At 43.0% G+C, this 25,640-nt stretch overlaps 1 protein-coding gene across 1 annotated transcript in view; it reads left to right on the forward strand.

The window, feature by feature from the left end:
• Positions 1 to 25,640, forward strand: part of anks1b (ankyrin repeat and sterile alpha motif domain containing 1B) — an 809,329-nt gene that overhangs the window by 494,060 nt on the left and 289,629 nt on the right. Inside the window, exon 10 of the mRNA XM_078553447.1 lies at positions 23,746 to 23,886. Coding sequence (XP_078409573.1) covers positions 23,746 to 23,886 — 141 coding nt within the window. The remainder of the gene's footprint in view (positions 1 to 23,745; positions 23,887 to 25,640) is intronic.

Genomic DNA, 25,640 nt, shown 5'->3' on the forward strand with positions numbered 1-25,640 from the left:
AATGAGTCCGGCTCAAATTTGAACTCAGTACAGCAGTTTCTATATAAATTGAAATGGAGAACTGAATAAATTTCAGATCAATGATTTTGATCCTGTTTATGGCACCCAGTTGCATTACAGAGCCAGTGATAAAGACATTCTGAAATTGTCCACAGCTACATCTTTCACAACCTTTTCTAAACCAGATTGCAGTGCTTAAATAAACATTGTTCATTTTATTCAGTAGTCTTCAAAATGTTCACTTTGCTTTCAAACCTATTTGAAGGATACTTAAGGGAGACCTGTGAAATGCAAAGTTTATTCGAAGAACATCTGCTTACGAGTAGCATATCATAAGAAATTGCTATTAAAATCAAGATAGGCCTAGTCAATAGAAATGAAATGTACCACAATCACTTCAATTCCTTTCACAACCCAACTGATTTTAAACAGTGTGGAGTCATGTATATTTTAGTGCATGCTGCGTCAGAAAGTTAAATTTCTGCTTCAAAACTCATATGTTTGTGACCATACACCTGCAGCTCTACTGGCACATTCCTGTCATAACTGCAGCAGGAGTGTGTCACAAAGGCTGCACATTAGGCTGGGACCCAGCAATACCAAATCCAGCTTTATTGTTTCCATGCGGTCCATGAAGGACCGTATACCTTCACCTTCCACAAACAGGGTCAGAAATGTAAAAAGAGGGAGATCGAGATAGTGGACAGCTGAATGTTTCAGTAGCCCTGGCTTCTCAGTGGCTGGACAGATCATTGGCAGATGGTATGGTATGGACCCCAAGATCTGACAAGCAGTGATACAGTCTGAAGCTTCTTTCAATAACAGATCAGCCCCTACTAGCAGTTAAATCCACTATAAACAGTCAGGAAATTTGGTATATGTTATTATTCGCAAACCCACTGGCAGGACAGGCCCAGCAGAAGTGGCAGCACTGTGGTATACAGTCTGGAGGGAGTTGCCCTGGGAGTTCTCAACATCGACTCCAGACCCCATGAAGCCTCATGTCATCAGGTCAAACATGGACAAGGAAACCTCCTGCTGATGACCACGTACCACCCTCCCTCAGCTGATGAATCAGCGCTCCTTCATGTTGAACACCACTTGGAAGAAGCACTGAGGGTGGCAAGGGCACAGAATGGGGGACTTCAATATCCATCACCAAGAATGCCTCGATAGCACCACTACAGACCGAGCTGGCCAAGTCCTAAATAACATTGCTGCTAGACTGGGTCTGCGGCAGGTGGTGAGGGCACCAACAAGAGGGAAAAACATACTTGACCTCATCTCACCAATCTGCCTGCAGATGCATCTGTCCTTGACAGTATCGGTAGGAGTGACCACGTACAGTCCTTGTAGAGACGAAGACCTGCATTCACATTGAGGATACCCTCCATCGTTTTGTGTGGCATTACCACCGTGCTAAATGGGATAGATTTCAAACAGATCTAGCAACTCAAGACCTGGGCATCCATGAGATGCTGTGGGCCATCAGCAGCAGCAAAATTGTACTTGAACACAATCTGTAACATCATGGCCCGGCATATCCCCCACTCTACCATTACCATCAAGCCAGGGGATCAACCCTGGTTCAATGAAGAGTGCAGGAGGGCATGTCAGGAGCTGCAACAGGCATACCTAAAAATGAGGTGTCAACTTGGTGAAGCTGTAACACAAGACTACTTGCGTGCCAAACAGCATAAGCAACAAGTGATAGACAGGCCTAAGTGATCCCACAACCAATGGATCAGATCTAAGCTCTGCAGTCCTGCCACATCCAGACGTGAATGGTGGTGGACAATTACTCACTGGAGAAGGAGGCTCCACAAATATCCCCATCTTCAATGATGGAGGAGCCCAACACATCAGTGGGAAAGATACATTTGCTGAAATCTTCAGCCAGAGGTGCCGAGTGGATGATCCAAGGCGGCCTCCTCCGGAGGTCCCCAGCATCATAGATGCCATACTTCAGCCAATTCAATTCACTCCACGTGATATCAAGAAACGGCTGAAGGCACTGGATACTGCAAAGGCTATGGGCCCTGACAATATTCCGGCGATAGTACTGAAGACTTGTGTTCCAGAACTTGCCGCATCCCTAGCCAAGCTGTTCCAGTACAGCTACAACACTGGCATCTACCCAGCTACGTGTAAAATTCCCCAGGTATTTCCTGTACACAAAAAGCAGGACAAATCCAACCCGGCCAATATCCGCCCCATTTGTCTACTCTCCATCAATAAAGTAGTGGAAGGGGTCATCAACAGAGCTATCAAGTGGCATTTGCTTAGCAATAACCTCACTGACGCCCAGTTTGGGTTCCGCCAGGGCCACTCAGCTCCTGACCTCATTACAGCCTTGGTCCAAAGATGGACAAAAGAGCTGAACCCCTGAGGTGAGAAGAGAGTGACTGCCCTTGACATCAAGGCCGCATTTGACAGGGTGTGGCATCAAGGAGCCCTAGCAAAACTGGAGTCAGTGGTAATCAGGGAGAATACTCTCCACTGGTTGGAGTCACACCTAGCACAAAAAAGATGGTTGTGGCTGTTGGAGGTCAGTCATCTCAGCCCCAGGACATCACCGCAGGAGTTCCTCAGGGTAATGTACTCGGCCCAAACATCTTCAGCTGCTTCATCAATGATCTTCCTTCCATCATAAGGTCAGAAGTGGGGATGTCTGCTGATTGCATGATGTTTAGCACCATTCGTGACTCCTCACATAGTGAAGCAGTCCATGTCCAAATGCAGCTAGACCTGGACAAAATCCAGGCTTGGGCTGACAAGTGGCAAGTAACATATGTGCTACACAAGTGTCAGGCAATGACTATCTCCAACAAGAGAGAATCCAACTGGTCGCCCCTTGATGTTCGATGGCATTACCATCACTGTATCCCTCGTTGTCAAAATCCTGGGGGTTACCATTGAACAGAAACTGAACTGGACTAGCCATATGAATACTGTGGCTACAAGAGCAGGTCAGAGGCTAGGAATTGTGCGATGAGTAACCCACCTCCTGACTCCCCAAAACCTGTCCACCGTCTTACACGGCACAAGTCAGGAGTGCGATGGAATACTCCCCACTTGCCTGGATGAGTGCAGCTCCCACAACACCCAAGAAGCTTGACACCATCCAGGACAAAGCAGCCCATCTGATTGGCACCCCATCCATAAACATTCACTCCCTCCATTTCCAATGCACAGTGGCAGCAGTGTGTACCATCTACAAGATGCACTGCAGAAACTCTCCAAGGGTCCTTAGACAAAGCCTTCGAAACCCATGACCACTGCCACGTAGAAAAACCAAGGCAGCAGATACATAGAAGTATCACCACCTGGAAGTTCCCCTCCAAACCACACACCATCCTGACTTGGAAATATATTGTCGTTCCTTCAGTGTCGTTGGGTCAACATCCTGGAGCTCGCTCCCTAACAGCACTGTGGGTGTACCTACACCACATGGACTGCAGCGGTTCAAGAAGGCAGCCCACCACCACCTTCTCAATGGCAGTTAGGGATGGGCAATAAATGCTGGCCTAGCCAGCGACGCCAACATCCCACGAATGATTTTTTAAAAATAGTCTGGTTGGTCTTTTGAAAGTCCAAATGTCACTTTGTTTTTCCTTTTTGTTTAAAGTTAAAAATCTTTCACTTCTGTAGTGCATTAACATTAAAAGAATATAACTTTTTATTCATCCATGGGATGTGGGCATCGCTGGTATGGCCATACTTTGTTGCCCATCCCTAATTGCCCCTGAAACTGAGTGGCTTGATGGACTATTTCAGTGGACTGTTAAGAGTCAACCACATTGCTGTGGGTCTGGAGTCCCATGTAGGCCAGAGGACATTAGCTAGCCAGATGGGCTTTTAGAACAATTAATGATAGTTGCCATGGTCACCATTACTGAGACCAGCTCGTTATTCCAGATTATTAACTGCATTTAAATTCCACCAGCTGCTTTAGTGGGATTTGAACCCATGCCCCCAGGGCATTAGTCTGGCCCTCCAGTTTACCAGACCAATGACAGTACTACTATGCCATCTTCCATGATTTTAATATAAAAGTTTTCTGGAGGAGCATACTCGCAGGAATGCCTGCAAGTGTAGCACCAATTCTGACGTTCTATATTTGCCCTTCAGATTCCAATATACTTTTGTTTTGGAACAAAAAGAACAAATGAAGGCATATTGGGTATACCTTTGGTTTAATGGCAAAGCCATGCAACTACTTGTCTTCACAAATCACACGTTTATAATCACGGCTGTTCTGATTTTGTCAGCTTTCTGGGTGCTGTTGAGTCAGCTTTTTGCCGTCTTCCTCAGTTGTCATATATGCTTAACCAGCCACTTGTGCTGGTCGACTGCATCACTATATCGACAAGCTCCGGGAGGGAAGGGGTGGTAGGAGGGGTTAGTGGTCCTTGCTCTCCTTGGGCATTGCATTGTGATGGTCTATGCACTTGGGTTGGCCACATTTAACAGCTGTTTGATGTTGGCTGCTCTTACTCACCAGATTGCAACCAGTCCTGTTATTTAAATTCATAGGCTTTATTCCCACAAGCCTTCTCTAAACCCCCATTAACCCCTGGAAAGCTAGCATGCTAGCAACAATTTCTAGGGGAAGATGTCTTTTGCGCTGCTTGAGATGTTGTGATGTTTTTGGATTTAATTGCTTTACTTGTTCTCTATGATATATGTTACTCTGAGCTTAATGTGTTATACCCAAAGGTCACACCAAATCCAATCTGATTGTAATGCAAATGGACGTTTCTGCAATGTTAATTCTACAACTACAAATTGTCTCATAATGCAGAATGACAAACCCAAATCTTCTGGCAGTCAATTATCTCAAGAAGGCATGCAATTAGAACAGTTAACAGAAGAGATTGAAACTGTTTTGTGACACACTTCTTTTACCCAATCTTCACCGAGATTTGGGGAAACAGCAGTTGTTAAATCTAAATCCTGTGCTTAATTTAACCCCAAAATATCCAATCACACCAAAATTTTTACTTTTATTTTCATATCCTCAATGCATGCTGTTCCGTATAATATATGTGCAAATTTAAATTAGTGCGCTGGTAATGTAAATTTGTAAAATAGCTTAGTGTAAATTCTACTTTTGCTAAAAATCTACTTTTATTGAAAGAAGTGTAGCAAGTGGTTCTGAGCCTTCTTTCCAATTACATTTGAGAGAAAATGTGATATTTCTATGTTTTAAATAAGCAACTCAATGCTGTAAAATTGAAACGGGTGCACAATTTATTCAAACACCTCTCCATCCATAATTAGCCATAGCCCATGAGGAGCTCCAGGCATCTTTCCTCTGTTCGTTTCAATTCTACATGCTGCTGTCATTCCTCTCTATATCCAGTTTTTCATGATGTCCGCCCATCCAGTCTGTCTCCAACCTGGCATGTCCTTTCTGATGTTTCACCTTCTATCGTTGCCCACATTTTCCACTGGTTCTACAGTTGAGTGTTGGTCAAATGTGCATATCTTGTCTGCCTTACAAAGCAATACATCATATGATCTGTAAGGAAAGTCAAACATACAAGTTGACACTTTCAGGTAGATTTTATTTGCCAATATTATTCTATGACACCACAACATTGGATATGAATTGGTGCTGTATGGGCTGCATTTTTCCAAAGGAGCTGGAAGTCCTGGAAAACAGGAACCAACCCTACTCCGATGGGCGGCATTTTTCTGGCAGGGGCCAATTAACAGGCTGCCACTGGGGCCTGCATCCATTTGAGGATGAGAGCTTGCCCCAAAGAGTTGCCTCGACAGCGCTACCACTAGCAGTGGCGAGTGCTGAGGCCGCATCACCAGGCAGAGACTGCCTCTGTGCCAAGGAACCTTGAAGAGCATGTAAGTCCCTGTACAAGGCAGGCAAACCCCAGCGATTGGAGCAGAGAGGTGTTGTAACGAAGGCGCCATGGGTGCAGGAGTGGTGGCCATTGCCGCTGTGGGGTGGGTGGGGTGGGGGGAATCTTCCGTGTGCCATGGAGCACCCATTAAGGAGGCCACCCTGCCCTACCCCCACCCCCACCCCTGAGAACCTGCTGGGAGGCTGCCAGTGTTTACCTGGTACATGTTGGTGGCGGGGCGGGTGGTGGGGGGGACTCCAAACGTAGACAAAATGTCCACACAGACAGGGATTGGCCCTCACTTGGGTCATTAAGTGATGACTCAGGCTTCCAGTCCTGGCAATATGCCATGGCGGTGGGAAGGTATCAGATCCATCTCCCAATGCCACCCGCCACCATGTTGCCTGCCCTCCCACCCCACCCCCAGCTCCTCTAATGGACCGGGAAATTCAGCATATGCCATCATTGAGACACAAATCCCATACTGCTAATTCTTTAAGGTCCTCTTTGTTTAGCCCCCTCCCTTCCACTCCCCCCCCTCCTAACCAGCTTCTAATCAGGTCTTCCATCATCTTGTACTATTTAACCCTCTTCCCTCTCCTCTGCGCTGTGCATCTTCTCATCCCTGTTGCCTTTAACCTGCACCTAAATTCATTTGAATAATCTTTGATTTCTCAGCACTCTCCCTTCTTTGAATCCTCATCTTCTCACAAACTCCTCCGTGCTCAACCATAGTCCTGGCTTTGTCATTACATAAAACTTGACCAGCATTTCAGTCATTCTCTCTTCTCTTTCCTAATACAAAATCACTTGTCTGTCTCAACTGCTACCAACCTCCCCTTTTTCCCGTTGAAAATCTACCACTTACTCCCTCACAAGTTCCCCCTATTTCCAACTCCATCAGTCTGCTGTACAGTGAACTTGTTTCTACACCATATCCCTTCTATTTCCACCACAAGCCCTCATCTCCATCTTTGCCTTCCTTCCACACATTGGATACTAAGTGCAAGGAGCTACTGCCACCTTCTTTCTTTGCTTCCCACCCCTTCCATCTCAGCCCTCTCAAGGTACGAGCATCCTGTCACAAATTCACAATTTGTATTGTGAATTTGCAAATTTAAAATACAAATTTGCTGTGTTGAAATCCAGGTGGTGAAGAGTGAATTGGAAAGAGATGAGAAGTGGGGGAGAAAAAGGGGAACGGCAACAGACAGATGTGGAGAAAGGACAGAGAAGCCAAAGTAAAGGAATTTGAAAGGGACAGAGTTAGATGGAGATAAAGTGATAAATAACGTGCACATAGATGCTGACAATGCTTAACTCTACCTATCTGCTTCCACCATTGAATGCCAGACTGTTGTAATTTCTGACTGTTTCTTCAAAATCAAGACTAGACAGCCTGGATTTTCACTGAGTTGGGAGTCCTTTAAAATTGGCAGGTGGGTCACAATTCCGAGATTCTCAACCTCATTCCCAGGGTGTCTGATTTTCAAGAGTGTCATTAAAGATGTAGGCTGGTTCCTGTCAAAAGCCCACATCCGACACTCCTGACCTGGCTGGCTCCAATGCAGAGATTGGCATCACCACAATTCTCATAGAGCCGGGCCAGGTTTTTAAGGAGTCATTGTACATGGCCCCTGAGAGGAGTCGTGAACCCTTGTCTGCATGAGGGGACCTTTTAAAAGGTAAGTTCAAAAGGTCGTCCTCATGCCCCCATGCCAAGCTCTGCCCTTCCATTCACTCCCCAAGGGCCCTCATGCCTCCATGCCAAGCTCTGCCCTTCCACTCACTCCTCAAGGGCCCTCATGTCCCCATGCCAAGCTATGGCACTTCCATGCCCATTGATCAACTGTACACTGTCTAGAACCAATGAACCCTATTGTGTATTGTGGTCTGTGTAAAAAAAAAAGCTTTAAGAAAGTAATTCATTAATAACTTTCTCCTTTATTGAAAAAAACGTCATTTCTCTACAAGCTAATAAAAGTGTTAATCATCCAGACCCTTTAAAGTATCAATGACAAAAACCACAAACCCTTGAAACCACAGCTTGTGTAAACAAGCATTGTGAAATTGGCAGCAGAGACCAAAGAGCCTGAGCTGTCAATCAATGTTTTCTCTGGGACACAGGTGTTTTAGTACTCTAATGGATGTCTGAACTCTCAGCCAATCATACATAATGAGGCTTGGCTGAGAGCCCAGACATCAATGAAGCATGTTGAAACATTATAGGAAATGTCTCGCTCTTCACACCCTCCTGAGGGTGATTTGTTTGTTTCTCCCCTTCACCTTGGAACGTGACCTTGCATTTTTAAACAGTTTGCTCTGTCTCAGTTCAAATTGTTCAACTTTCAGTTGACTGGAAATTTTGCAATCATATCTTCACAAATAAAGGGGCATAGCCTTGTAACACTGGTAACAGTGAATCAACTCACTCATTTTTGTTTTCAAATTCCTCCATGCCCTCTCTGCATTCTGAATGATGTTCTCCAACTGAGTGCCCAACGCTCACTTTCGAATTAGTTTTGAAATCCCCATGGGGGAATGATTCTTTCATTAACTACTCTCTGACTATTCTCCCTGAACTTCACTTTACCTTGAGACACCCCCCAAAAGCCTTTGTCTTTGAGCAGTCATTGTTTCCGTTCCCCACCTCAAATTTCCCTCATTTTGTGCTCTGTATCTACCTCCACTACTTCATTAAGCCCTCTGAGATACTTCATCTCACATCAAGAGTGCTCCATTGTGTTCCTGTTTCTGAAAGTAAAATCTGAAGGTTCCTTTTCCAGACAACTAATTGGAAAATGGACATCTCTATTACTCATGCATAACTTTTTGATAAACATGGTAAACTAAATTGAGTTAACTCAAATGTGGTCATTTTGAGAAGCTGCATGGTTTTCTGCACTCATTTATACATCCTTTTAATTTATGAGTGCCGTCTTTGATCTGCAATCTAATTCCTAAAGTACTTGCTCGAAGTACCCTCCGGAGAGAAATAATATTCTTACACTGAATGTTGAAAAATCTAAATTTTGATGATTTAATGTTTCAGGTGTAAAACGCAGTAAAACAGGAGCATATCTTCTGCAAGGGCATGGAGGTCAATGTGTCCAATTTAGCTTGATTTGCTGTCTTATTAGAAGAAAAATTGTGTGGGTCAGAAATTGGCCAAATTTGTGACCTCGGCTCCTCTTGAATGAGGCCCTTGCCAGGAGTGCTGTATCATTAACACATTATTAGGAAAAGAATAAATCAATGGATTTCATCAGATAGCTATTTGATTAAATAAAAGTCCATGGACCACAAAATCACAAAACAGGTTTGGATGAAGAAAGCCTGTCAGCCTGTTTGATCTCATCATTCAGAACACCAGTCCCGTCCGTCATGCCATGAGTTGGATTTTGCTCATGCCTTTTCACATTTTAATTGCTTTATACCTCATAATTTTCAGGTTTGCTTTGAAACATTTAACCTTTCCCAATTGACTCACTTTATGGATCAGCTCAAATTAAATTTCTGAGGTGACCCATGATGTGTGAAGTATCAAAAACTGTGGCACTCATTGGGTTCCAGGGCAATTATGAAAAGTTCTCGTGACTCCTGTGTTGATTGTACATTTTTCTAAATACTGGCGATATTAATTGTCAGTAGCAATCTAATTTATCGTAATCAATGCAAATACTTTAGAAATAGTGTTATACATTATTCCTGTGTGATTTCCAAATACTAAACCACTCTGTGATTTTATGTGCATAGTTTATAGGTCCCTATTGAATGCGAAACCACAAAAAACTTTTCTATTTGCTTTTTGTGTGTTTTGCCTTGTATGATTCTCAAAATAGGCTTTCTAGCAAGTTAGGGCATAATTGCTCATTTATGTTCAAAATAATATAGGTAGAATACCCTTTATTCGTACATCCAAAAACCAAACACACCCAAAAGTGAAACTTTTTTTGAATGGCTATGCTGTTAATTTGTATGTTAATAAAACAATATAATATATTACAGGTGTAATAAGTACTAACAGGTAAGAAGTAGGGTATGTGAGAGTTGGCAAATGGAGAAACAGCCTAGTATTTGTAGACTATAGCTAGCCTAGGCTTAGGCTATTGTAATGTAAGTAGGTCTAGGCTAACCATCTATACGTTTGATCCAAAAGACGAAAATATCTGAATACCGAAATGCAATCGGCCCCAAGGGTTTCGGATAAAGGATACTCAACTTGTAGCATGAAACTATTTTCCCTACACAAACTGTAGTAGGGTCCTTGCTTGTTTCCATTAGTAATATAAGAACGACCTGGGGAGAATTGACAGAAAAAGCACACATGATCAGGGCAATTTAGCTGTCAGTTATGCCCTGCACCACTTACACTCATGTTCTCTGTGATCTGTTATGCTGGTTTAAGATTCATTTCACCCAAATCAGGCCCTGCCCACAAGACTGACCATGCCTCTAAGTTGAATGATTGTGTTGGTCCAGGAAGTGTCTTTAAATTGTACTTTCTAAATTCCTTATTCACCTGTAGGTATATTTCAAAGCTTTTTCATATCAAAAAATATTTAATTTACTAAGAAATTGGCCAATGTTTGCCAATTAAACTATCGAATGGTTCATTGTAGTTTTTTTTGAAGTGATTTTAAATCAGGTTAGTCACAGGTGGAGAACTGAACACTTATTCAAAATATTGATTTCTGGCGATTAAACACGTTTTCAGCTGTATTAATAAAACTGTACCAGGTTACTGTTCTTAAATACATCAAGGAATTCTGTGCAATAGAAAGAAAAATAATAAGCCAATAAATTACTTTCTATTGTGCTGTTGGATGCACTGGTTCGTGGAAGGTTTAATGTTTGATTATGCAAATTAATTTTATCGGATGCTTGAACTGCAACCTAACCAGCGCATTTGGACGCAATTTCCCAATTGAAGCCAAAGTGGAAAATGTGCCCCACTAAATCCATCTGCAATGCAATAATGGTGTGACCTCGCAAAAATATTCTGGCAATGGTTCACATGTTACATCACTCGCCATTGTGTAGGTCTCTACTGTTCACAAAACATAGGAACAGGAGTAGGCCATTCAGCCTGTCAAGCCTGCTCCGCCATTCAGTTATATCATGGCTGATCATCCACCTCAAAGCCACTGTCCCCTGCTATGTCCATTTCCCTTGATGTCATTAGTATCCAGAAATCTATCAATTTCTGTCTTGAACATGCTCAATGATTGAGCTTCCACAGCCTTCTGGGCTAGAGAATTCCAAAGATTCACCACCCACTGAGTGAATAAATTCCTCTAAATCTCAGTCTTAAAAGGCCTGCCCCTTATTCTGAGACTATTTCCCCTGGTTCTAGACTCACCAGCCAGCGGTAACATCTTATCTACAGCCACCCTGTCATGCCCTGTAAGAATTTGTTTGAGATTTCCTCTCATTCTTCAAAACACTAGAGAATGCAGGCCCAGTTTCCTCAATCTCTCCTCATAAGACAATCCTGCCACCTCAGGGATTAGTCTGGTGAATGTCCGACATATCAAAAAAACATTTGAAAAGTTAGTAATAAGCCTGATACTGCACCATATTACTGTTGTCTGCATTAGCCTTCAGCAAGAGAAGTATAACTATGATTGGAGCCTACCATTATATAGTATGTCTGCTGTGGGACTGGAGGACATTACTAACTCTTCTCAATCTTTAACCTTAAATAATATTAGTTCCTTTTAGCAGGTGCAGAGGTAACATGATGTAAAAAAAGAATACAAGACTTAAAAGTAAATCCACCTTTGTGAATCACCATCTAAGGATGGGCAATAAATGCTGCCCCAGCCATTGAGGCCCACATCACGTGAATGAATTTAAAAAAAATCACCAGCCAATATCCCTGCTCTCTAAGTAAATTGTAATCCAATAAATGCAGCATGCTTTAATACACGCTGTAAATTATATATGATTCTTGTGAAACAGACCACCATCAATAAATTGAAAAGACTCTAGCTGATTCAAAAATGCTGTCTTTTCCAAACAAAAGATTCTACCTCTGTGCAGCACACACAGTCATAACCTGCAGTATAATAGAGCCTATACTTCCTGACATTTAGCAAAATCTGAAAGCATGGACGTGATACCTTGTTTCAGAAATGATAAAGGCTTTACACATTACATAATTAATCATAAACGCACCTCAACATTACAGGATCACTTTATTTAATTAGGTCACTATTTAGAAATAGTGTTACATTATCTTAACTAGACATGTTAATTACAGAAGAGCAGAATAAACCGTTTTAATCTATGCTCAAATTCTGTACAGTAACTTTTGCCTACATCAGTTTATAAATCCTTTTGAGAGTGTCACTTGGAGTAGAAATTTGACCGGGCTCATCTATAGTCGTAGTATTAGTACCACAATGCCACAACACCTGAAATTTGGCCTTGCGACACATTTCAGTAACTTTTTAGTGAGTTATGGGCGTTTGCATGAGGTTAAGGCAGCCTTCCTTGCCAGGGTGGGGAGATTGGGTTGGTGGTGGTGGCGGGGGGGGGGGGGGGGGCTGTTGGATGTTGCCTGTCATGCCTCGCAAGTACTATGGAGCCACGAGCAGTACTCCCTTCCTGGATCTAAGTAAGAAAGTTTTTAAAATGCAAACTTATCGTTTTGGTGACAGCCTTTTAAAATTCATTTTTGGAATGTACGCATCAATGGCAAGGCCAACATTGATTATCCACCCCTAATTATCTCAAGAGTTGGTGGTGAGCCACCTTCTTGAGCCGCTGCTGTCACCCACAGAATTGTTAGGCAGGGAGTTCCAGGGTTTTGATCCAGGGACAGTGAAGGAATGGTGAGTTCCATGTCAGGATGGTGTGTGACTTGGGTGGGAACTTGTAGGAGGTGGTGTTCCCATGCATCTGCTGCCCTTGTCCTTCTAGTTGGTAGAAGCTGTGGGTTTGGCAGGTAGTGTCAAAGGAAGCTTGGCAAGTTGCTGCAGTGCATCATATATATAGTACAGGCTGCTGCCACTGTGCAATGGTGGTGGAGGGAGTGAATGTTTAAGGTGATGGATGGGGTGCCAATCAAGCAGGCTGCTTTATCGTGGATATTGTCGAGCTTCTTGAGTGTTGTTGGAGCTGCCCTCTTCCAAACAAGTGGTAAGTATTCCATCACACTCCTGATTTGTGCCTAGTAGATGGTGGGCCAGCTTTTGGAAGGGAGTGGTTGTGGGGGGTGGGGTCGGGGGGGTGTTGGGGATGGTGGTGTCAAGAGGCAAGTTACTCACTGCAGAATTCCCAGCCTCTGACCTGTTCTTCTAGCCATTTTATTTACGTGACTGGTCCAGTTGAATGTCTGGTCAATGGCAAGCCCCAGGATGTTGATGGCGGGGGTTTGTTGATTGTAATGCCTTCGAGTGTCAATGGGAGATGGTTAGATTCTCTCTTGATGGAGATCGCCATTGCCTGGTACTTGTGTGGCATGCTGATGTTTGCCATTTATCAACCCAAGACTGAATGTTGTCCAAGGTCTTGCTGCAGCAGACACAGACTACTTCATAATCTGAGGAAGAACATTGTGCAATCATCAGCGAACATTTTTTAAAAATTCATTCACAGGATGTGGGCTTCGCTGGCTGGGCCAGCATTTATTGCCCATCCCTAGTTGTCCTTGAGAAGGTGGTGGTGAGCTGCCGCCTTGAACCGCTGCAGTCCATTGCATGTTGGCACTTATGTTGGAGGGAAGGTCATTAATGAGGCAGCTGAGGAACACCTGCAATATCCTGGGACTCAGATGCTTGGCCTATAACAACCACAACCATCTTTCTTTGTGCTAGGTGTGACTCCAACCTGTGGAGAGTTTTCCTCTGATTCCCATTGAGTTCAATTTTGCCAGGGCTCCTTCATGTCAAATTCAATCAAACGCAGCCTTGATGACAAGGGGCAGTTATACCTCATCTCTGGAATTCAACTCTTTTGTCCAAAGCTGTAATGAGATCCTAGTTAAGTGAAACAGGCTGCTCAGAATACTTCAGATTCTTGGAGCGGTGTTAAGCCTGTTACATATGCTAATAAGGGGACCATGTGCATGTTTTAGGCAGCCAAAGACCTGAAAATCATCCATACCCAATGTGACATAAGATGTTTTGGGACATCGGATGTAGCGCTGCAAAATTGATCATCTTTGCCCCTGTTTTCCAGATGGGAAATGAAGCAAGGGAAAAACCTGAAGAAGGACATGACCCAAGTATATGCCCCGGGTTTAGGCCCAAGCAGGAGATTATAGAATTTGTTTGCAAGGTTGTTTAGGAAATGAAAAGGATAGCAAAAGGTGGCAACAGATAAAAGTGCATCAGTTGAAGAGCAAACAGCCATTTTCTTGACATATGTGTACTTCCTGAATAGGTAGAAGGCTTGTTCTTGTATATCAATATTGTGTGTTAACTTTATATTTGAACAAGTAAAATACAGACTCGTAAGGGTTCTTAGTGTATATTGTGCCATTTGACCATGGAGATTTTATGCCGAATGTTTTTATTAACCACTTACTGAATATATTTTCAGTTGTGGAAGAATTGAAGGCGTCTATATTGTTAGCTAACATCAAGTGTATGATTCAAGATGTAATAAATTATTTTAAGCATAAGAGAATACGAATCCATGAATAAAATTACAAAACTCTGAATGAATATTGCTGTAAATGAAAATTTTTGGCAAGTTATGTCATTTAATAATTATTAAATTAGATTTCTGACTACAATGATATTGGAATGCTACTTTACTGCATATTACAATCAAGGATCTAAAACATCTGAAATTACTTAAATGTAAATTCTGAACAAGACACTTAAAAATGACAAACTGCTGCATGCCAAAAGTGAGAGCACACGCTGCCGTAAGAACTGAAACAAGTGGGAAAATTACCGGGGCCACACATGATGTATGGAAGTTTGCAGTCAGAGCCCAATGGTTTGGAGCTTTTTAAACATCTTTCCTAGCTTGGCATATACTGCTGTAAGAAATTGAATGCTTTGACTCCATTGCCAAATGTATTGAACTTTGTACTGGGTCAAAGGGATTGAGGGTGGCAGTTAAAATATTCTTGTAGGACATAGTGATGTCTGATTTGAGTCTATAATTATTTTGTTGTCTCTATTACATGATCTCCTCTGTTACATGATCTCCTCGATGAATGGAAAGTAAATATACGTAATACTAAGTTATCTACTTTTAACCACTGTTGTTATGATCCCCATAGAAACTGCTAACTTTTAAAATGATATTTGAATTTCCAGTGACCCATTGAAAGGATCACACAAAAAGATTTCAAGTTTCAAGACTTTTACCATAACAACAAAACTAAAAGCAACATTGGCTCACCAGTATCTATGAGGCAACTTATACTTTAAATTACAGAAAAGATTCCCATGTAACTTATGGCGCAACCAAAAATCCCCTGCCATGGCTATACTTTACGCCAGCCCTTAAGTGGACATTTTATTCTACCGGAACCAATCCAAAAATATTCTCTGCTTCCAATGCGCTGCTTCCTTTCTTGCTTTCCGAACCAGTTAACTTTTAATCCCAGAACTGACTTTCACTGTGAGTGTTACACTGGAGATTCCTTCTCTCTAATCCAAGCTGCGCAAATCTTTCAGCGCCCTTTAAATCCTCTCAAAGTCGGTGGTCTCCATCTGAGCATGAGCTTCCACCCATGTCCTGTATGGTGAATCATAGGGTCAGCATTTTCTCTCTTAAGCAGTAGCCTCCTCTATCTCCTTCTCTGTCTCCATCTCTCTCTCTCTCTCTCTTCTCCAGGAAACCCTATAACCAGATGCTAAAATGGATTGCTGTATACTCATTACCTCTTAAAGCCTATCTCCATGGCAATGTGAATCACAAGGGCCTTGTATCCACGTAAACTTGCTAATTAGCTATCTTCTAGATCCCAAATCCATTCTATCTTGGAATTAAATAGACAGTTTAAAATATAACCATTTACAAAACCTGATGTTCCTAACATCTTCCTGTAAGACTTGGACACTGAGGCTTAGATTTTTAGCAAGATGGGATGACACAAGAGCCCTTTAAAAGTGGTGGCCAGGACCTCTTTCCGAGATTCCCAACCCCATTTCCAGCTGTGCAATTTTCAGGAGTGCCTTTCAAGGGTGTGGGCTGGTTCATTCTCAGCCAAGAATGCACAATTAAGTTTGGATCAGAGCCCAGACATTCATCACTCTGAGGAAGCACCTGAGCCTCAGGGAAAACTTTGCCTGATTGTCAGCTCTGGTTCTCTGATCTCTGCTGTCAATTGCACAATGTTTATTTGCACAAGGTCAAGAGGTTTATTGATACTGTACTTTAAAGGGTCTGGATGGCTGATACTTTGGGCTGTGAAATGACTTTTTTTAAAACATTGTGGAAAGTAATGAATGAATGACTTTTTTAAAGCTTTTTTATGCACATACTATTGTCGCTATAGGGCTAATTGACCCACGATACATTGTATTGAACCAATGGGCATGGAAGTGCCATATCCTGGCATAGGTGGCATTATCGGCCATGGGAATGGGGTGGGTGGAGGGCCATAGATTGGTATAGGTGGCATGAGGGGCTGTGGGTGGGTGAGTAGGGGCATAGCTTGGCATGGGGGCATGAGGTTGCATGGATGGGGCATGGTGAGTGGGTGGGGGGCGTGAGGGGTGATGGCTAAAGGGCCTTCCTGTTTTTAATTTAAGTGGGGTGAAGTCCCTAAACACCAAGGCGGACCTTTTTAAACAGCCCACCTTGGCAGCCCCTGTAGCTGCCTCTGACCTCGTTTTTCTGGGTAGGCTGGCCCAACTTCAGCCCACCACCTCATCACTTTCTCCTGAGGTGGGAGGGCCAGGGATTTTCCCGACACCCACTACCCGCCTCGGTGATAGAAATCCAGGTCTAACAGTCTACCCACAGTCAGCATAGCTGCTTGCCATTGTTCGCAGGTGTGAAGATCTTACACCATCTCAACAATTCTCTTGACTTGGGGCCCCTCTTGTCCCCATAGCAACTAAGCTATCCAGGCTTGTTGCCAGGCAGAATTCAGAGCAGGTCACATGACCCCCTTCATTCCGCCATTTTACCTTAAATTAAAGAGACAATCCCAAAATATAACAATCTCATAAACTTTGTATTTGTAACACTGTACTTAACATGTAATTCAGTTTTCCACCTCCTGCGTGTTGTGCAGTTGGCTATTACCAGGGAAATTTATATTTTTTCATGGTTCTTTGATTTTATCTATGAGTCATAGTCATCATTCTATTTCAGGGACTATTACATTATAATTACCTACATAAATTCTGATCCTAACATTTTCCCCACATGTTCTGGGAGGGCTAAATGTTTCCCTTGAAATAAAAAAGCTGAGTTTGTGAATCAGAAAGAAAGAGCAAAGGTAAAGGCAAACAGTTAAAAATTAAATAGATGGTTTAGATTTCAGCTCCCATAATTTGCACATATAAATTCTGTATATCATGTTTGTGGATTGAAGTGGTACCATTGCATTAAGGGAGGCCCAATCATAAAAGTTGGTGTTCAGTTATTATAATGGCTCTCAAATGTTTTTCATCAAAACTATTCTTAGTCTTTTGCAGTGCCACTAGGGATGGATACTGTCTCTAGAAATTGTTGCAGAGGGCTAAAGGCCTTGGATAAATATTTCCGGCGGGAGATTATGGCATCATTCTTTCCCACCCCAGAGAACTTCAAAATTGGAAAAGCCATGAAATAATTAAATTTTCATGTAAATGTACAGTGATGTGGAATTTTCTTTTGGATGACGAGTTAATTGCGAGAAGTTTAAAAGCACTTTGGTGCTGAGTGGAGATTAATTTTTGAAACTTTCTTGGAAGCTTCATGGTTGAAGCTGGCTGATGAGAGAGGAAGCTGTGCAAGTCTCTCTGTAACGTATAGTAAGTAGCTCCTTTAGTGCTGAGAGATCTCATCACAGTTGTCATCCCCAGCACTATTATTGAGTCTTTCCCAAACAAAACACTCGATTTTTCCACTTTTGGAGGATGTCAAACCCCAAGGTCATAAAAATAAGATGTCATTAATCAATCCAATCAGAAATTCAGGAGAAATGTATTTGCTCAGAGAGTGATGAGAATGTGAAGCTCATGGAGTGGTTAACATAGATGCATTTAAGGATAAGTACATGAGGGAGAAAGGAATGGAAGGATATGCAGGTAAGGTGAGTTGAAGTTGGCCAGGAGAGTGGAGCATTGGTATAGACCAAATGGCCTGTTTCTGTGCTGTAAATTATATGTCACATCTTTGTTGTCTAAATGCAATTTTAAGAAAATTCTTTTTATATTTCTGTGTTTCACTGCATTTATATTTTCTCTGTGATGGTACATAGATATCTGTACACTGTATGTGAAATAAAACAGGACTGACAATCACCAGAGTGTTCTACAATCTGTGTAATTGGAGCTGTTGTATCATCATTCTGCTGATGTGGCAATTTGGACTAATGCATGTACAAGTAAAGTTTCTAAAGACTATTTAAAATTATTACCAGATGGAACAGGTGCCGCTTTTAAAATCCTGTTTCTTCAACTTTTTCCCTTGCCCTCAATATCATTGTCCCTCTCATTGGTCCCTCTTCAGTCTTGCAGCAGGTTCAGGGTTCTTCCATATTCATAGAATGCTGAGTTTCTAGTTTGAATTTCAAACAAGTGGGGCATGACAACAGGTAAGTGGAGTCGGGGGAGAAGGCAGCGGGATGGTAGAGTCAGGAGAGAGAAGGTGGCGGGGTGGGAGACTTGGGAGGGAGAAGGTTGGAGGGTGGTAGAGTCAGAGGGGAGAAGGTCGCTGGGTGGTACATAAGAACATAAGAAAGAGGAGCAGGAGTAGGCCATTCGGTCCCCGAAGCTGATCTGCCCCAGACCTCAAATCCTCTTTCGTGCCATCTCCTCATAGCCCTCAACTCCCCGATATTTCAAAAGTCTATCTACCTTCTCTTTAACTACTTTCAGTGACCTAGCCTCCACAACTCTCTGGGGTAGAGAATTCTAGACATTCACTACCCTCTGAGAGAAGAAATTCCTTCGCATTTCAGTTTTAAATGAGTGTCCCCTTATTCTGTAACTATGTCCCCTAGTTTGTGATTCCCCCACTAGTGGAAACATCTTCTCAACATCTATCCTGTCAAGCCCCCTCAGAATCTTGTACGTTTCAGTAAGATGGTCCCTCATTCGTCTAAACTCTAATGAAAAAAGGCCTAACCTGTTTAGCCATTCTTGATAAGTCAACCCCTTCATCCTATGAATCAGCCTAGTGGATCTCTTTTGAACTGCCTCCAATGCCAGTATATCCTTTCTTAAATACGGGGACCAAAACTGTACACATTACTCCAGGTGTGGCCTCAGGAACACCCTGCACAGTCGTAACAGGACTATTTTTAAACTCCAATCCCCTAGCAATGCAGGCCAAAATTCCATTTGACTTCTTAATTACTTGCTGCACCTGCGTGCTAACTTTTTGTGTTTCACGTACAAGAACACTCATATCCCTCTGTGCTGCACTTGTTTGAAGTCACTCTCCATTTAAATAATAGCTTGCCTTTTGATTCTTCCTACCAAAGTGCATGACCTCACACTTTCCTACATTAAACTCCATCTGCCAAGTTTTTGCCCACTCACTCAACCTATCTATATTCCCTTGCAGATTCCTCATGTCCTCATCACAACATACCTTCCCACCTATTTTTGTATCATCAGCAAATTTGGATACATTACACTCTGCCCCCTCCACCAAGTCATTAATATAGATAGTAAATAATTGAGGCCCAAGGACTGATCCTTGTGGCACTCCACTAGTTACGTCTTTCCAACCTGAAGAAGACCCATTTATCTGGACTCTGTCTTCTGTGTGTTAACCAATCCTCAATCCATGCTAATACATTACCCCCAATACAATGAGCTCCTATCTTGTGCAATAAACTTTTATGTGGCACCTTATTGAATGCCTTCTGGAAATCCAAATACACTATATCTACCCACTCCCCTTTATCAACTCTACTTGTTATATCCTCAAAGAACTCTAGCAAATTTGTCAAATATGATTTCCCTTTCACAAAACCATGTTGAATCTTTGATTGTCTTAAGTTTTTTTAAATGTCCTGCTATTTCTTCCTTAATAATGGACTCTAACATTTTCCCAAAGACAGATGTTAGGCTGACTGGCCTATAGTTTCCTGCTTTTTGTCTCCCTCTCTTCTTGAACAGGGGCGTCACATTAGCGGTTTTCCAATCCGCTAGGACGCTCCCAGAATCCAGTGAGTTCTGGAATATTTCGACCAATGCCTCCACTATCTCTGCAGCTACTTCCTTTAAAACCCTTGGATGCAAGCCATCAGGTCCTGACTACTTGTCTGCCTTTAGCCTCATTTGTTTGTCAAATACTTTGTCCCTCGTGATAGAGTCTATTACAAGATCTTTCCTCCCATTAGCTCCTTGCTTATCTGATATCTTTGGGATGTTTATAGTGTCCTCCACTGTGAAGACCGATGCAAAATATTGGTATAAATTATCTGCCGTTTCCCTGTTCCCTATTATCAATTCTCCAGTCGCATCCTCCAAGTCCTATGCTCACTTTAGCCACTCTTTCTTTTTATATACCCATAGAAGCTCTTGCTGTTTGTTTTTATATTTCTTGCCAGTTTATTTTCATAATCAATTTTCTCCCTGTTTATTAGCTTTTTAGTCATCCGCAACTGGTTCCTAAAAAATTCCCAATCCTCTGGCCTACCACTAGTTCTTGCCACTTTGTATGCCTTAGTTTTTGATTGACCATCTTTGTTAACCACAGGTGGTTCATCCTTCTCATCGAGCCCTTTTTGACCAGAATAAATGTTTGCTGAGCATTATGAAATATCTGCTTAAATGTCTGCCACTGCTCATCCCCTGACCTTTCTCTTAGCCTATTTTCCCAGCCCACTTTAGACAGCTCTTTCTTCATACCTCTGTAATTGCCCTTATTTAAGTTGAGGACACTGGTCTGAGACCTGAGTTGCTCAGCCTCAAACTGAATTTGAAATTCTACCATGTTAATATCGCTACCCCTAGATGATCCTTAACTATGATATCTCTTATTAATCCCACCTCATTACACATTACTAGATCTAAAATAGCCTTTTCCTGGGTAGGTTCTGCAACTTATTGCTCTAAGAAACAATCCCTGATGCACCCTACAAATTTGCCTTCTATGCTACCCTTGCCAATCTGATTTGTCCAGTCAACATGCAGATTAAAATCACCCTTGACAATCGTAGCACACTTTTTACACGCCTCCATTATTTCCAGATTTATACTTTTTCCTACAGTGAGGCAACTCTTCGGGGTCATATGGACGACTCACACCGATGATTTCTTCCCCTTGCTAATCCTTATTTCTACCCAAACTGATTCCACATCACGATCTATTGAACCTACATCAATACTCACCACCGCACTGATACCTTCCTTTATTAACAAAGCTACCCCACCTCCTTTTCCTTTTTGCCTATTTTTCCAGAACGTCGAATACCCTTGAATATTGAGTTCCCGGTCTTGGTCACCCTGCAACCACGTCTCTGTAATAACTATCAAGTCATATCCATTTCATTCATTTATTTCTATTTGTGCTGCCAACTCATCTATCTTGTTAAAAATGCTGCGCGCATTCAGATAAAGAGCCTTAAGCTTTGACTTTTTACCATTATTACTCATTCTGGTTCTGCTTTCTGCTGCACTCTTCTGCTTATATTTTCTGCCCCTTCCTGTCACACTTTGATTATCATTCGCCTCTTCACTACCCAACACCTCTGTTCTCGGTTCTTTTTGATTTTTTAAACTTCCCTTTAACCCTTTAATTGAAACCCCCCCCCAGTTAGTTTAAAATCCTATCTACAACCCTAGTTATAAGATTTGCCAGGACACTGGTCCCAGCATGGTTCAAATGAAGCCCATTCCAACAGACCAGCCCTCTCCTTCCCCAGCATTGATGCCAGTGTCCCATGAATCAGAACTCATTTCTCCCACACCAATCTTTGAGTCATGCATTTATCTCTCTAATTTTACTTACCTTATGCCAATTTGCACGTGGTAGTAAACCAGAGATTATTACCTTTGTGGTTCTGCCTTTTAATTTAGCCCTGAGCTGCTTGTAGTCCCTCAGCAGAACCTATTTCCTAGTCCTAACCATGTCGTTGGTACCTACGTGGACCACGATAACAGGATCCTTCCCCTCCCACTTCAAGTTCCTCTCCAGCCCAGAAGAGATGTCCATTACTTTGGCACCAGGTACCAATACAGCCTTCGGGACTCTCTGTCTTTGCTGCAGAGAACAGTATCTATTCCCCTAACTATACTACCCCCTATTTCTACAACATTTCTCTTTTCTCCTCCCAGTTGAATGGTGTTCTGTACCACGGTACTGTGGTCAGTTTGCTCATCCTGTCTGCAGTCTGTGCCCTCGTCCACACTGGAAACAAGAACCTCGTACCTATTGGACAAGGGCACTGGCTGAGGCTCCTCCAAAGCTAAATTTTGGATCCCCATACCTGCCTCACTCGCAGTCACGCCTTCCTGTCCCTGACCATGGTCCAAATTTGATCTAAGGGGTGTGACTGTCTCCTGAAATACAGTGTCCAGGTAACTCTCCCCTTCCCTGATGTGTTGCAGTGTCTGCAGCTCGGACTCCAGTTGATCAAACTCTGAGCCGAAGTTCCTCAAGCAGCCAATACTTGCTGCAGTTGTGGTCACTGTGGGTCGCACTGCTGTCCACCTGCTCCCACATACTACAACTGCAACACATCGCCTGCCCAGCCCTCTCAATTCTATTTAATTAATTAATTTGGATGTTAAATATTTTAGAAGTGAATTTCTTAATTATACTCTTCAGCTGTAATAACGTCTTCTGATTTAAACCACTTGGCCAATCAGAAGAGATACCCATCAATCACCTACCTGTTTTCCTTTGACGTCACACTTAGGCCTCCTCTTGCACTCTGCTCTAGGTGCTGCTGACTCGGGGTCCTCCTCTCGCACTCTCCTCTAGGTGCTGCTGACTGCCTGTCCCAGGGTCCCCCACTGGCACTCTCCCCAAGGTTGACTCGGGAGGGAGGAGGTAGCGGGGTGGTAGAATCAGAAGGAAGAAGGACGCGGGGTGGTAGAGTTGGGAGGGAGAAGGTGGCAAGTTGCACCAAAAGTTCTGTGACAGGTGGGAGGCAGCTGGTCAAAGATGGTGGGAAAGTTATAAATTGACAGTTGTTTCCATATCCCTCAATGTATTCCATTGCCATACCATGCATCTCTAGACCAGGGCGCAACCCATCTGAGAATCTTTGCAGATATGGACTGATGTATATTTCAAATCACTCAATTCATTGCAAAATGGAAGATGCTCTTCTGTTTGGAAGAACTTGGTATAAAGCAGCTGTTATTAGTTTTCTTGTTGCTGTCAGGCTTTCCTGCTTGCGTTAATAACTTATCTGGGATAGATGCAATGTGTAAAATTAATACATTGAGATACAGAGTTAAAATGTATATTTTATACCTTGAGAAAGCAAGGAACTGAATCTTTCACCCCTTTAATTTGTATATCGATTTGGTGACCATAAATTGTGATTTAGTTTTATTTGATATTGAAAAGTTTTTGTTTGATTGGTTAAATGTCCCAAGAGAAAGATGTTTTTATCCCATAAATGATTTAACGAAAAAGAGCGTAATGTTGTGCTACTAACTGATTTTGATGGATTGCTCTTCCTGCTTTCTCACCATCTCCTGTTGCTGGTCTATAACTTTTGTTACTATGAATAATATAAGAATTTATTTTACATACTCCTTCTAAGTTACTTTTTTTTCCCCAACAGCGAGACCGCCCCTCTCCTCCAATAAACAGGCCACAGGCAGACGAGGAAGAAGGAGAGAAAAGTTGTGGACCAGCAAGACTATGGGAAGCATTCACTCCTTGTAATGGTTGCCGACCACTTGGCTTCCCAATTTTAACACAGGTTGATATTTTTACTTTCTTATAATTCTTTCCTGCGGAAAAATACATCTATCAAATAGATAGCTATTCTAATTAAAGAACCTTTTTTGTTTGAAAGTAAGATAAGGATATTCTGAGTTCAAAACAGCAAGGCCACAAAATTCATTCATCAAGTGGCAGACCTACCATGATTCCCTGAAGACAGGCAGCGACACACGCCGCTACTTCTGCGGCCCAATGAGGTCTTTGGTATGGTGCACACAGCTGTGTCCACGGTCTCTGTCCAAACATGTGGAAAAGCACTGTGCTGACATCTCACAGCCCAACTAGCTGATGCGATGCCAGGATAGCAAAACAGGACAACGCAGGTCTTGCGTTGCATTGTCCATGTTTTAAAGAAGAAGCATGAAACAGCAAGAGATGCGCCCTGCAGCATTTCTCAAAGGGCCAGGCACCCTGAGAGTGAGTAAGTAAAATTTATTGAACTTTTCCTATTGTAAAGTGTCTGAAAGTAGAGTGTTTTGGTGCTTTTGCCACAGATTGTTGCCACATCCTCACCGGGACGGCAGAGGAGTTAGGTGATCTGTCCACACACAGGCTGCAATGTGGATGGGGGCAGCAATGCCAGTGCCCCTGGGTCTGCAGGATGGCAGGGAGATGGAGCAGAGCTGCAGAGATGGCAAGCTCCATGCCATGTCCTCTGCAAAATTGGAGCTGGACTGCTCCATGCTCCTTGACAGTGGGAGACTGTCTAGCAGGCAGACAGTGCACCCAGTGTCTTAGTATGCATGCCCTTTCAGCAATCGCCTGCATCCTGCCCCATTGAAGTCCTCACCTGAGTTCTCTGCAGCCGTATTTCTCTGCCACCTTGTCCTCTGGTGAGTTGGCAAATGAATCCCCCTTTAGCCATGGTGTGCTTGCAGCCCAGTCCTGTCCAGTGACTCACCATGTGCTGATCCCAACTCTATGTCAGCCTCCAAGGGAAAATGCGATGCCAGTGCCTGAGCTGTTAACCGTGAATGTCAGATCACCTGGGCCCTCCGTCACTATTTAGGCCCCTTTGGTTGTGCAGGCAGCAGTTTGTGGATGTCAGAAAGGAGGAACTCAGAAGGCTGAGTGTTCTGAGGGAAGCGGAGTGGGGTGGCAAGCAAATGACACCAGTTGCAGCTTGCTCATGACGCCAGATAGCAGGATGAGGGTGAGCTGGGAGTTAAGAGGTCGCATAAGACTGAAAAATGCTGTCATCCTTAATGTTCTATGACACTGAAAGCTGTGGGCTCTCATTGCATCCGGCCCCATGAAGATGAGAGTCATTTCTCTGCCGAGCTCAGGATATACAGATATCCTTTTCTCCCCCCGGCCATCTCTGCTCTGCTCTGCTTCCTTCCAATGTGTGTCACCTTGTCCTTCAATAGAGAAGGCAGAATGTCAATGGTTTTGCAGTACTGTCTTTGGCTGATGTGCCTGCCATAGCCGAATATCTGGAGGTATATGAAGGTGGGTGTGACCCTGACAGCATTGGTAGATGTGTGTGGATAAAGTGGAGTATCTGGATGTTAGACTGAGTCCTGAGTGCCAGGAACTGTTGCTGGGTAAGTGATGGCGATATGGCACATTGAGCAGTGTGAGAGGTTAGTTTTGTGGTGGGTAGGACCAGCTACATGAGGCCATTAGATATAGAGTCATAGAGTTCTACAGCACAGAAAAAGGCCCTTCGGCCCATCGAGTCTGCGCCGGTCAAACAAGTACCTAACTATTCTAATCCCATTTTCCAGC

This window comes from Cetorhinus maximus, chromosome 12 (assembly GCF_964194155.1).
Source record: "Cetorhinus maximus chromosome 12, sCetMax3.hap1.1, whole genome shotgun sequence".
Taxonomy (NCBI): Eukaryota; Metazoa; Chordata; class Chondrichthyes; order Lamniformes; family Cetorhinidae; genus Cetorhinus; species Cetorhinus maximus.